Source organism: Myotis lucifugus, unplaced genomic scaffold, assembly GCF_000147115.1.
Source record: "Myotis lucifugus unplaced genomic scaffold, Myoluc2.0 scaffold_3, whole genome shotgun sequence".
NCBI classification, from domain to species: Eukaryota; Metazoa; Chordata; class Mammalia; order Chiroptera; family Vespertilionidae; genus Myotis; species Myotis lucifugus.
The window spans coordinates 9,506,870-9,521,342 of record NW_005871051.1 but is presented as its reverse complement, the minus strand read 5'-3'; the positions used below and the strand labels follow the sequence as shown (position 1 = coordinate 9,521,342).

The following is a 14,473-nucleotide window of genomic DNA, read 5'->3' as shown; positions in this document are numbered from 1 at the left end:
GGAACCAAACCCAGCAGTAGCATAATAACAGTGGTCAGCCAACCACTGCCCTATAAGGTTGGCCACTGACTTCCTATTGATAGAATCATTCCTACTTTTATTTAAAGATTTAACCCCATAAATATGTCAAAGCTTCCTGCTGCTGTGACAAAGAGGGGATCCGATGCTACAAGGAGGTGCTCTCCAAACTCTGCCCGCAGAAGGGAGAGCAGTGGGGCTGGTGGGACCCCATTAGTGGACAGTGACATCTCCAGGGCCCGGGAGACCAGGAAACCAGGGGAAATGTTGCGGGCACTCAGCGGAATCTCCACTTTCTCAGAAGCCAGCAGGGAAGCCGCTGCCTCTGCATTCTGCTGCTTGTTGGGTAAATAAGGAGCCCTCCCCTCCCTCTCCCCACCCCCCCAAGGATTAGAGCATCTTCCTTTTAGATATTAAGATGGTATCTTGAGTTTGAGCCCTCCTCCCATTTAGAAACCAGTGAGAGGGATCACGTGTGTTTGTCTGAGCCTTATTCATTCTCCATCACGGCAACCTGGTTGCCAGGTAGCTACAGAGGTCTGCTTGCTCAGGCATCTGATCACCCACCCTGGTGCTTGTGGCGAGTGGACCGTTGGCCCATTTGTTTTCCGCCTACGATGCTCGCATCCAGCCATAATGATACTCTCGGGGCTGGCGGGATTTTATCAATTCCTACATGTGTGATGGCTCCAGAGCCACACACAGCATGAATGCATCGCCTTCGTCTGAAAACGCCCTCCGCAGTGTGCCATCCTGAAATAGACGTGTGTTGATTCAGCTGTGATGGAGTACAGTGGGGCCTTGACTTACGAGTTCAATTCGTTCCGTGACCGAGCTCGTAACTCAAATTACTCATATGTCAAATCATTAAAGTGAACGAGTGAGACACGTGATGCTGGGCTGATGTTGTGGCGTCCACTGTGACGTTCGCTGCGCCAACTAGCGGTGGGGTATCTGAAGCTGGCTCATAACTCAAATTTTAGCTCGCAACTCAAAGCAAAAAATTGGCTGAGAGACGGCTGGTAACTCGAAAAACTCGTTAGTCGGGACACTCGTAAGTCAAGGCCCCACTGTACTTCGGGGCTTATTAGTAACAATATTAGAAGTTGGAGATTCAGAGGACTTTATGTTCATCATGAGGAATCTGGGCATTGGTAGCACCGGCATGAAAAGTGATTTGCTGCTTCCCGCCCTAGACTGGAAGGACTCACTAAGGATGGACTCACTGTGTTTCCAGTCTGCATTTCTCAGGGCTGATACCAAATAGAGGAGCCAGAGGTAGGTAGGAATGAAAGAGTGACTGAAATTTATAGGCTTTTCAATGTTCTTTCATTTTTTAAAAAATATATATTTTATTGATTTTCCCACAGAGAGAAAGGGAGAGGGATAGAGAGTCAGAAACATCGATGAGAGAGACACATCGATCAGCTGCCTCCTGCACACCTCACACTGGGGATGTGCCCACAACCAAGGTACATGCCCTTGACCAGAATCGAACCTGGGACCTTTCAGTCTGCAGGCCGACGCTCTATCCACTGAGCCAAACCGGTTAGGGCTCTTTCGGTTTTTGATTTGTACCCAAAACTCCATTGCCTCAGTCTGAGTTCAGGTTGGCCAGGAAGATGTTAAACTGCTTCCAGTTTTCCCTTTTTTTCTTCCCTCTCACAAGAACATACTACTTTCCATCTGCCTTAACCACAATTTCCATACACTTCAACACTGAAAGCCAGAAATTTTATATTTAAAACAACTTTTGGAGACGACTTCCATCTTTTTTTTTAAATGAAAACAAGATACGAGGCCAGGGGAAAGTAGGGAGAGGAAGGAAACCAAGGATGGGAAAAACTGTGAGACAAAATATAAAAAAAAGCAAAGCAGGGAGTAAAAAAATCTAGTGGCACAGAAGCTTCTAAAATCCTGTATTTGGGGTATCCTGCCTAATCCGTGTTAGAAATTGGTTCTCTGTGTGACTTGAGATTTTATTACGTTTGACAATCAACATACTATGGATAAGAGCGGACGGTCACTTAGGCTATGCCTCGTATAATTTTCAGGAGGTTCTTTTTGTTATGAGTTGTTATGAATTTACATACGGAAGTCCAACCAACGCGCAACAAAATGGCACTCCAGTTCTGAGTTAGCACTTTCGCAGCTCGGCTCTGATGGTCAGTCCCACCTGGGGTCCTCCTCTTTTTGCTAAAGGAGACACTGCAGCAGGTCAGTTTTCTGGCTTTCCCTGACCTTTCCTGGCTCCCCCCACCCCGCCCCCCCCAGCTCACTCATTCTCACACTCTCAACTCACTGAACTCCCAGGGTGGCTGCACTGTGATGCCCCTTTGGAAAGGTTTCCTCTTTGTCATGTGCGCCGAGAGCAGACTAAAATTATTCTTCATCTCACAGATAAGAGCGCCGACCTTTGAGAACTGTATCTCATTTTCAGGGCGTCCAGTTACAGCATCGGTGGATCGCGTTAGGCCCAGACTCGCTGGATGGACTTTTCCCACGCAGTTCTCGCTCCCATTCCCGCGCCGCGCCCCTGCCTCTCACAGATATTTGCTTATTGCCTAAAGAACACGGTCAGATTCTAACTCAAGCAAAGGACGCCTTCCCAGGTTCACATTTCTCGCCTGCTTTTTAACACCCACATGGAGCCCCGAGGTAAAGGTCGGCCTGCCCTTCCTCGTGGGGACCTGCGAGCACAGGGATTTACTGTTGTATTGTCTCTAAGCTGGGTGTAGGGTGTTCAATACCACTTTTATAGCAATGGCTTAGGATTTCCATTCCACATCCAATATTCTTGCTGACATGTTCCATTGCAATGATATACTATTTTCTTCCCCCCAAAAGTAACCCACAAGTGTTTCAATTATTAGCACAGTTGTGAAGATGGCACTGCGGCTGCAGCAAATGGCAGCGAGGCAAAATTACAACATATTCCCTATCTCAGAGCCAGACTTCGAGCTCATGTAGACTGAAAGGAAGACTTTACTTATGGGGGAGTGGGTGACAGAGACCCGCCGGGGAGGTACCTGGGTAAGGATGCATACTGCCTCTCCATCCCCTCGAAGCGGAGGTTGTGCGCATTCCCATCTGGACCCTTTCCAGACACCTGTGGAGAGAAGAGTAATTAGAGATGAAGATCCATTATACACCCCGGTTACTGACAATGCATCTCAGAATTATAATCAGTGCACAAATGCTGCCGCCGCCTGCCAAAATCCACCCTGGGAAAGCAGCAGGGGCTCGGTGTCGCTGTGCGCACTGACGATCAAGCCACAAGCACGGCATTTAACAACAAAGTCATTTCTTTCCAAAAAGGGTCATTGTCAAACTGACTCCTTCCTGTCTCCGTGCCAGGGGTAACCTGTAGGCTGTAAGAACACTTTAAAAAGCAAAAAAGAAAACGAGGCTTTCATTTCTATAACAGCTTTCGATGTCCAAAAAAATTGAGTAGTACAGAGAGTTCCCATATACCCAGTTTCCCTGTTACTAACGCGCCAGATTAAAATACAATTGATGAATCAATATTGATACATTATTGTTAACTACAGCCCACAGCTTGTTTACCTAATGCCTTTTCCTGTTCCAGGATCCCATATTACATTTAGTCATCATGTCTCCTTAGGCTCTTATTGGCTGTGACAAGGACTGTATTTTCCAAAGCACCTTGTCAATGACACCCTTCTTTACCAGCAGGTGTTGGTAACAGCCAGCTGTGTACTCCACAGCTTCCATGAAGCCCGCTTCCCTCTCACTTAGTCCCCTCACTTATGAGCAACCAAAGAGAAGCGATTAACTGTTTTCTAGCTAGTGCTGGTCTTTATTGTTTTTCCTCCTTTCCTATGTATTCCTGTGTTCATCTCTCTCCGGGCCTCTTTTATCAGCCTCTGAAACTCTGAAGGGCAGGAACTATCCCAGTAGTTTCTCAAAGTTTGCTAGTTCCATGAATCTAAAGACTTTCTATATTTCTTCCGTACCCACTATACCAACTAAAAACAGGATGGACACTTACAGGGATGTCAAAGTACCTGTTGCCCTGGCCAGTGTGGCTTAGTTGATTGGGCGTCAACCTGTGCACCGAAAGGCTGCCAGTTCAATTCCCGCCCTATCGATTCACTTTCACATTGTTGTTCTCTCTCTCTCTCTTTCTCTCTAAAAATATTAATTTTAAAAAATCTAAAAGTACTTGTTAAGTGGCCAATTCCTCACTTGTTCATGTGGCTTTGTGGGCCACTCATGTGCTTGCCCTTGTGCTGGGTCGCCCTCCCATAATGGACATGAAAGGGGTAAATAGAAGACCTGGGCTGTTATTTTGGGGGGAAGGGGGAGTTTGCTATGAAACACAGGAAGTGGCAGTGTCCAGGTCAGTAGGAGAAATTTTTCTAGGTAGTACTGCACCTGGAAGCTATTTTCTTCCTATCCAATGTCCTAGCTCTCACCAGCATCCCAGTGTGGGCGGTGTGTGTAGGGAGGGTTTGTTGGGGAGGTGTTGCAAAGCAAGTGTAGACACTCAGGTAGAGTAGGAAAGACTATTCCTGGTGTTGATTTATTACAGGAGGCCCTTCAGAGTGGATCCTACAAAACCTCTTCATAGTTCACCAACACCTAGAACAGGAGTGGCTGGACTTACCTGAGAGGACACCCACCCAGCGAGCTCCCTAGACTTATAAGAACTGCAGAGATAGGGCTTAACATGGACCTTTCTAACAAAGGCCAGAGGCAAGGATGGTGTTGGACAGACAAGGGATAAGTAAATGGCACAGAAAAAGCAGCAAAGGATAGAAGTGTTGTCGCCAGCCACTCCCAACTAAGGTTTCTTTTGTTTTCAACTTATTTTTTTTTATGGAGGAAGAATTAGCATAAATACAAAAGCTATGTTAAAGATGATTACTATAATTGTGGTTGTTGGAAAGATTATGCTTATGTCTCCCTAGTGTGGCTGTAGACATTTACAACTGATCTTTTTCTTGGGGCCACAAAATTCCCAGTTGATACTTTCAGCAAAAATATCCAAAATGGGCCAGCCTGATGATGACAGTCAGCATTCTGGTGTCTCCAGGAGGTATCACTACCCCCCCTCACACCCCCCCCTACCATCCCCCAGGCATCTTGTGAGCTACCGGCATACTAGATCCTATAAAGCATAGGGTGATCCATATCCTGAAGGAACTTCCAGTCTTTTGGGGAAAACAAGCATCAGAAATGAAATAATTAAAGGATGCTGTAGGACCCTCTATGGTCCAGGCCCATTCAGGATGCTACTAAAAGTAGCACAGACGACACTTGAAGGTGTTAGGAAAAAAATCATGAAAGTAGAAGAACATGAGCTAGGCTTCAAAAGATGGATGCCATTCTTTACATACAAAATTATTGTTCTTTATCAATTGTGTATATATTTAATGTATTTCTCTATTAAAGTCACAACATCTTTAAGGCAATCATTCAGTTAGAGATTACTGAGCACCTACTGCATCCTAATGCCACGCGAGGCACTATGTTCAAAGCGAGGAGCAGGGGCTGGCTCTCCTCGTTGCTTTGAATGCAGAGGAGACAGGCCTGCGAACGATTATGTTACAGTGAGATCACCGCTAGCGTGTCAGTTGGAGGAAGGAGGCAGCGGGGGTCTGAAGGACCAGACACCAGAGTCCACCTGGGAGAGCTGAAGACAGCTTCCTCGGGTGCTGAAGCCTCCTCTAAACCTTGACTATGAAGGAGGAGGAGTTTTTTAGGTGAGAAGGGTGTAGTAGTAGCAGGAAAAGGCCTTCTAAGTAGCAGAAACAAAAAGTGCAACAACAAGGAGGCTTAAAAAAGAAGCACTGTTTTTTCTGGGAATGTCAAGATTTTGGTTAAGGAAGAAACAGATGCTATGAGGAAAAGGATGTTAGTCACAGCCAACATTGAGATCTGTGACCCATTTTGAGTTGCTTTTGTAGAAGGTATAGGTCTTTGCGCACATAATTTTATTTATTTTTGCATGAGGCTATCCAGTTGTTCCAGCACCATTTGCTGAAATGACTATCCTTCCTCTATTGTGTGGCCTTGGCTCCCTTGTCAAAGATAATGTGGTGATATTTATGTGGATCTACTTCTGGATTCTCTACTCTGTTTTGTTGATTTCTTTGTCTATTCTTTCACCAATAGCACGCAGTCTTGGTTATTGCAGCTTAATAAAAGTCTTGTGTTGGGTAGTGTCAGTCCTCCAACATGGTTCTTCTCTATCAATAGTGTTGGCTATTCTGGGTCTTTTTCTTCTCCACGTAAACTTTACAATTAGTTTTTCTAGATCCACAATAGAACTTGCTGGGATTCTGACTGGGATTGCATTGAATCTGTGGAAGAAGTTAGGACTAACTGACACCTTGACAATAATGAGTCTTCTTATCCAAGAACATGGACTATTTCTCCATTTATTTAGTTCATCTTCTATTATTACAATTTAACGTTTATTTGGCACTCATTTAGTGTCAAGCACAAGACTAAGTTTATTTTTTTTGCATTAGCCCATTCAATGCTCTGAATAACCCAATGGTTGCCCCATTTAGCAGATGAGAAAACTGAGCAGTTGCCCAAGGTCATACTATGAGTACATGGAATATCTGAGAGAAGGATTAGGTCTTTCTGTCCCCAGAGTCCAAACTCTGGAGATACAGACATAGACCAGGTCTTAAAGGAGCACATGCCATGCCAAGGGACCTGATTTTACATTTAGGTGAGAGTGAAACCTTTGCGGAGTGAAACATGATAACTAATAGGCCATAGCTATAGGTTAGAGAGGTTATGCTTGCCATAATGTGGAGTTCTGGTGCAGTCTGAGCCAGAGATAATAAAGGCTTAAATTAGGGGATATTCAAAAGGATGGAGAAAAGGGAGTGACATAAGGATGCTAAGGTGGTAAGTTCGATAGAACTGACATAGGATTAATGGGAGGGATGTGTGTGGAATGATGCCCAATGAGGTGGGTTTGGTAACTGTCACCATGACAAACTAAAGGAAGAACAAATGCAGGGGCCTGCGTGTTCTTACCTTGCTCTGGGTTCAGCTGGAAGATTTTTTTTTAAAAAAATACTTTATTGATTTTTTACAGAGAGGAAGGGAGAAGGATAGAGAATTAGAAACACCGATGAGAGAGAAACACCGATCAGCTGCCTCCTGCACACTCCCCACTGGGGATGTGCCTGCAACCAAGGTATATGCCCTTGACTGGAATCGAACCCGGGACCCTTCAGTCCACAGGCCGACACTCCATCCACTGGGCCAAACCAGCTAGGGCTCGGCTGGAAGATTTTTGAAGGCAATACTTAGATATATTGAACTTGAGTTGGAACCTCTGATGGAGATGTCTGATAGGTTATTGAATATAAAGTTTGAAACTTAGAAGAGAAGTCTAGTCTAGAGATGTAGACTTGGGAACCATTTAGCCTATAAAGGGTCCCTAGAAGAAAATATATGCAATAAAAATAGAAAATACCAATAATTCTCTTAGAAAAACTATCACTTAAGGGGCAGGCCAAAAAAAGTTGAACACAGGAGGGAGATTGATAAAGTGTAGTTGGTCTGGATGAGAACTAGGAAAGAGTGTTATCATAGAAATCAAGAGGAAAGAATTCCAAGAAGGAGGGAATGGTCCACAGTGAAAAGCAGTCAAGAGCTTCTTCAGTAAGACAAGGTCTCTGATGTATATGGCGCGTTGGCATGATGTACCAAACCCTCCATCAGCGGTCCTCAAACTACGGCCCGCGGGCCACATGCGGCCCGCCGAAAACATTTGTTTTTTTTACTTCAAAATAAGATATGTGCAGTGTGCATAGGAATTTGTTCATAGTTTTTTTTTTAAACTATAGTCCGGCCCTCCAACGGTCTGAGGGACAGTGAACTGGCCCCCTGTTTAAAAAGTTTGAGGACCTCTGCCCTCCATCCTTGAAGAGTGTAATCTGAATTGCGGCACTTAGAAAGATAAAGACTACCTTTCCCAGAATCCCCTTGCCATCAGCGTACTGGGCACAATTTAAGTTAGACCATACCATTTGGGAAATAGAATTGAGCCAGTAGCTACACCACCCCACCCTGTTATTCTGGCAGGAGTGACTAAAGGCGTGCTTGGTTGTCCTGTAGTCGTTTTGGCAGATGTACCAAATATCGCTAGCTTCTGGGGTGGTGCGCTAGCTTTGGGGTTGGTGGCACCAAAGGTGTGGCTTCCCGTATGGAGCAGCAGCAGTATGGTTATGTAAGGTGGCTTGGGAAATGATTCCTGAAAGCTTACCCAGGAATTTGTTCCTTTAGCCTTCCTAGTTTTCTGTAAGCCCATTAATATGGTGCAATAAATTTGTTTCTACTTAAACTAGCTAGAGTGGATTTTGTTCTTTGCAACTGAACAGTGACTAATAATGTCTGCAACCATGTATGTTGGAATTGGCAATGAAATCGTGATTGGTGCTTTATTGAGAGTGATTTCGGTGTATTGATGGGGAGAGAAGGCCAGACTCTATGGTGCTGAAAATCTTTATTGTTTTCGAAAAAATAAACAACCACTGGTTGTAATGTCTTATGCTCTCATGCTCAGAAAATGAGATGAATACTTTTAAGTAAATAAATATTTGTTAGTGTCTCCTAAGTAGAGTCACATGCTAAGTCCTATAAGACAGAGAGGAGAGAAAGTCCTTCCTCCCAGGTACACACTGTTAGTTAGTGGAAATGATGGGAATAAATTTGTGATCCATTATTTAAAAAACAGATTTAACTGTTTTTTTCTCCCTAAATAATTATTATGGAAAACCACCCAAAAATGACCTCTGTTAACTTTTATAAATAGATCCATATTTTAATGGTACATAGAGTTTTCCCCCAACTATGTATAACTGGTATTTTCCTGTGCTATTAGATATATTTCGCAAACATGAATTGTCATGTCTATCTAATATCCCATTGGTGGATAGATCATAATTGATCTAATCCCCTCCGGTAATTTGATCAATGTTAATACCCTGATCAGAAATGGTGGCGATGAAGTTTGTTGTGCTGGGTACAAAGATTCTTGCAAAGAGCTGTGAACGGAGGGTAGGAAAGCACAGGTAGGATGCTGCCTGAGAGGAACGAATTAAGAGTTGTCAGTAGGTCCCAAGGAAACCAGGCCACTTCAGGAGGGAGTGAGGGAGAGAGAACAGGCGCAGGCACTCGCAAGCTCATTTCTCATCTTGCTCTGTGTGCAACAAGGCTCAGAAATGTTCCTGCTCAAAGAACTCCTTATTAGGTCATTTCCCTCATCACACACACAAAAGTAAGGTCAGTGGCTTTGATCCAATTAAGTTTTTTTTTTTAAGAAGCCCTTTATTTCACTTGGTATTGTGCAGTATTTTTTTTTTAAATTAATGACCTACATATACGTCTGATAGAAACAATCTTGACTTAAGCCATAACAGAAACCGAGTCTTTTCCACAACACTGTCATGTTAGAACTTAGGCTTGGCTTGAACTTCAGAGAGCTTATTCAGAACAGCTTAGAAAGCTCATGCTGCGGGGTGTGCTTTGCACATAGCAGGCCACCTCCTCTGGCCGGATTAGGACAGCCCGGGACAGCCGAGAGGTGGGTTTGGCGTTTGGGAGGAATGTAGAATTAAGATGCTTTTAGTCCATGGGAGTTCTCCCAATTCCATTCCCCCAATGCCTGCTGTCGTCTGGGGCATTAAGAGGCTTGTTAAAATAAAGCGATTCGTCTTGTTTCTACAAAAGCAAGGGACTTGCTGCTTACACTCAGAGTTTCTTAAATTAGTATGTATTTTTCGCCTGGCATTGCTAGAATCAGCAGTTTCACAGAGCAATGTACTAAAGAGGCCACTTAACCCCCCTGTATTCCCCAGTTTCAGATTAACGGCAGAGGGGAAGATTTAATACCCTTTCAAACATTTTTTCACAATTCACTACAAATAAAAGAATAAATCACACACAAATTTCTGTAAATGTCTGATGATAAAAAGTGGAAACAATTCAAAATTAACATGTTTCCCAGTTCCTATGGGTTAGGACACATTTTTGCCAGTGCTATAATTTATGTCCCATAAGTCAATTTTCTCGAGGAAATTTAAAAGCTGCTGTGAGGGGAAGGCTGTGCAGAGTTGCAATGCAGCTTATTCACCTACATACAACGTTCTCATTACAAATGTCTTACTCAGACCCATTACAAAATAGGAGTTTCATGCTGCCAGACACATCATAAGATTAAGATGCAAAGCATAAGAATTTAGATGCAGTTTTAGGAAATATGCTTTTCATTTCAAGTTGGTATCCTGACAGATACTTTTGAGCAGTTTCCAGAGGCTTTCTTTTAATTACATTGCTCTTACGTGGCCACAGGTCTGGCTGGAAGATTTTTGAAGGAATCAACATGATGAAAACATCTAAAAAGTTATGAACTTGGCTTTGAGCATCTTCTAATATTAAGACATTCTGCTAGAATGCTACATACTTGGAGGGGAACTAAATTCCATTTGGACAAAAAGAAATGAAAGAAAATGGGTTAATTCTCATTGGTAATGTGAAGTACATTAGTCCTGGGATGTATTTGCAGATATGCCACCCAGACCAGCAAAAGTACAAAAGTACAAAAGTACACATACTCTTTCTAACCATTTTTTTCTGAAGTTTTGTTTTCTCTAATTTCAGTAATTTTGTCAAATAACTGGGTATTCAGCTTATAGACTAGCTTAGAACATCTGATAGTTTAGAAAATACAGCAAATAAAAATATTTTAAAAATAACTCTTGGGTAAGCCTTTTCACCATTCTGTGCCTGCATTTCTAACCCTGTAAAATGTTGGAGTTAAAATATTGGAGTTGAGCCCTAACTGGTTTGGCTCAGTGGATAGAGCGTTGGCCTGTGGACTCAAGGGTCCCAGGTTCGATTCCAGTCAAGGGCATGTACCTTGGTTGCGGGCATATCCCCAGTAGGGGGTGTGCAGGAGGCAGCTGATCGGTGTTTCTCTCTCATTGATATTTCTAACTCTCTATTCCTCTCCCTTCCTCTCTTAAAAAAATCAATAAAATATATTTAAAAAATATTGGAGTTGAAATAAATCCTCAAAGTCCCTTCTGACTTATGCACATTTATAAAAATTACCTTGCATACAATTTCCATATTATGTTAACCACTTACACCTCATTAATATAGTAACTATATATATGTACACAACAAGTATTTTAAACCTGAATGACAAAGGTAGCAAAGTAATCTGTAATATTATAAAATTACAAAGGATTTTTTTGAGTTTAAGCATTAAATATTACTCTAGCACCAAGTAATAGCCTTACGCACACTGAGTTCTTCACATCTTGATAACCTGAGCTATCTCTCTTCTGATTGTCTTTGGAGAAAATAAAATCAGACATCTCCTGCCCAGCTCTGTTTGTGTCTGGGCCTAAGATACAGTTACCATAGAAACTATGATTGTGGATACAATTTTACAAATTTGGCTTCATCTATCAGATAGATGCGCTGTGTGTGTGTGTGCATATGTATGTGTGTGTGTGTATGTGTGTGTGTGTATGTGTGTGTGTGTGTACGTGTGTGTGTGTACGTGTGTGTGTGTGTGTGTGTGTGTGTGTGTGTACGTGTGCATATGTGTCTTGCCGATAAGCTTGAAGAGCAAACAGGCTCTCCATCTTTAATTAAAGAACCAGACACCATTCCTCATTTCCTTTCCTCAATCTGTCTACCCACAGATAGAGATATTACAATACTGGCTGACATATAAACTCCACTTAATAGAAGACAAAGGTCTGATGAAAAGATGAATAAAAGGCATTAGGAACAGTATCCCTCAGAAATCTTTCTGTTTTCTTGTCCTGTATTTTCCAGAAAAAGTATAAACAGGAATTTTGTGGATTCTTGGTTAAGTACGTTAATCACTAGATACTAGTATTCAGTACTTGTTGAATTTGGTATCTAATTGTTTCTTGGATGTCATATGTGAGTTATTTACTCCTCTGCCGTTTTATGTATTGATTCTGTGACAGTGCCCTTTACTTATCCCGAAAGAAACAAAACTGACCCTCGAAATGTGTCCAAGTCTTAAAATGATATAAAAGTTTGTTCATATTATTTCTTATGAGTTCCTAATATCCTTTTTACCTAATAAGCCTCATAAAAAATACTCAATGACGAAAGTTCTCAAGGTTACTTAAAATATAGCTGCACTTACAAAGATGAAAATGTAAACATCTATAAAATCATAAGCTTTTCAGAGTGATTTCTTTTTGCAGGGTAGTCAGTGGGCAAGTTCTAGTTACTCCCATTTCCAGTTACTAGAAAGAAACGACTGCCTGGAATACTCTAAAATCAGTCTCATGATTTCCAATCAATGCTACCATCTCCATCTCTGACTCATTTTACCCGCGAGGAAAACAGAGTTCAGAGGAAGGTAAAGCGACTCGCTAAAGAGGCATACAGTGGCACAGCCAAGATCTGAAGTGGGGTCTGTCAGACCTCAAAACACTGCCTTTCTCCCTCTCAGTGCTGCCTCAGATGCTGCCAGTGATCATGAATAAACCCATGGTGGCAGTGAGACGGGATAAGTGGAATTACGACTGTATGCAAGCATTCAGAATGTGTTTATGGTCATCATGGCCATACCACTGAAGTAAAATTGCCTGGCAAGTTTAGTTCACATAGTCAGAGGCATTAATATATGTCTGTATGTTAATTTTTTGGTACAGTGAAGGTAATTTTTAATGCAGAGTTAGGTTTTATAAAAATAGCCTGTATTATGTACAATATCTTTATTTTTAGTATTCATGTTTGGTGTCAGTCTATTAATTTGGTTTACATGAGACATAAGATTTTAAGCTTCATTAGAGTTGGGACAATTGGAGTCATTGCATTCTCAAGGGCTGGCATATCACCTTGGTCATTAATATTTATTGAGTCAATGAAACAGAAGTCTCAAATATCTACTCAGTGCTGGTTAACAGAAAGATTCAGGTTATTTTTTTAATTGATTTTTTACAGAGAGGAAGGGAGAGAGAGAGAGAGAGTTAGAAACATCAATGAGAGAGAAACATTGATCAGCTGCTTCCTGCACACTTCCCACTGGGGATGTGCCCACAACTAAGGTACATGCCCTTGACTGGAATCGAACCCGGGACCCTTCAGTCCGCAGGCCAATGCTCTATCCACTGAGCCAAACCAGTCAGGGCAAGATTCAGGTTATTTTAATTCCATAGTTCCCTTTGCATATGTGATATTACAACATCTATCACTAGACTGTTTTTAAGGAAGTTTTATGACATCTGTCCTATGATTGCATCTTAGTAAGATTGCCACCTTCAAGCTCTTTTGTCTATGTAGTCTTAATTTTTTATCCATACAAAAACTATAAACATTCTTACGATTTAGATTTAAACCAGGATCTGGAGTACAAATCGAATCTATTAGGAGCCTTAATTATGTAATTGCTTCGAATGAGGGAAGATCTTATAAGCTGAAAATAATGGTAGAGTAGAAGGGGAATCTTATCTGATGGGATAAATTACTGGCCCCCTAGTCGTAACTACTGCTGATCTGATGAGGAGCACCTATTTGATTCACAATGTTAGTAGACACAGGCCACCATTAATGCTGGAGTCACATACCCATTAGCCCTAAACTTATGTGAACCAAATTATTTTGCAGTCCACGACTATATCATCAGAGCTCAGATTCTGGAAAGATGAATGAAGGTAAGGGGAGGAGAAAGGAAGAATGAAACATGACATTTTGAAAATCAATGGTCTTGGGCCAAGACCTCTTTTGAAAAACCAAACTAAATACACACACTCATCTATGGTTTTCAATTAAGTAATGAATAAAGGCTTTCAGTAACCTACAGCAACCTAACTTCCCATCTTTATCTCGCCCCTCTCATATATGCTCAACGATTTAATCTCATTGGGTATTTTATGGATCCTGTTTTGTGCCTATGGCAGAATGCCCACTTCTTGTGGTTAGGTTGGTGCCTTAAACATGGCAAAGGCTTAAGAAATACTTATTGTGTGAATGAATAAAGCAATGTGTTGCTCTGATTGGGTTGCATTTACTGCTGTGAAGGGACAAGAACAGGTGGAAGTAGTAGTGGATAATCAAAACAGATTCTGTAGGAGGTGGTGAGGACATTAAAACAGCGATAAACAGAGAAGGGGGCCTTGAAAAGGGGTGTAGACAGGGAAATAGGAAAAAACCCGAGAAACAGAAAAATGGAAAAGTTGCAAATGAGAAAGGAAAATATGGAATGAAAATAAGCTTAGTTATTGCAATTCCAGTCTAATTCTTAGCATACAGGTAATTCCTGCCCTAAGTTTTTCCCCATTGATCAAACTCTGGGATAAATCAGAACACTCCATTCCTCTACCAGACTGGGTAATATGACTCTGCTCTTCTGGGATTATATATATATATATATATATATATATATATATATATATATATATAT

General features: G+C 41.9%; 1 protein-coding gene across 1 annotated transcript in view; it reads right to left on the bottom strand.

The window, feature by feature from the left end:
• Positions 1 to 14,473, bottom strand: part of PARD3B (par-3 family cell polarity regulator beta) — an 812,619-nt gene that overhangs the window by 48,256 nt on the left and 749,890 nt on the right. Inside the window, exon 22 of the mRNA XM_023760488.1 lies at positions 3,048 to 3,127. Coding sequence (XP_023616256.1) covers positions 3,048 to 3,127 — 80 coding nt within the window. The remainder of the gene's footprint in view (positions 1 to 3,047; positions 3,128 to 14,473) is intronic.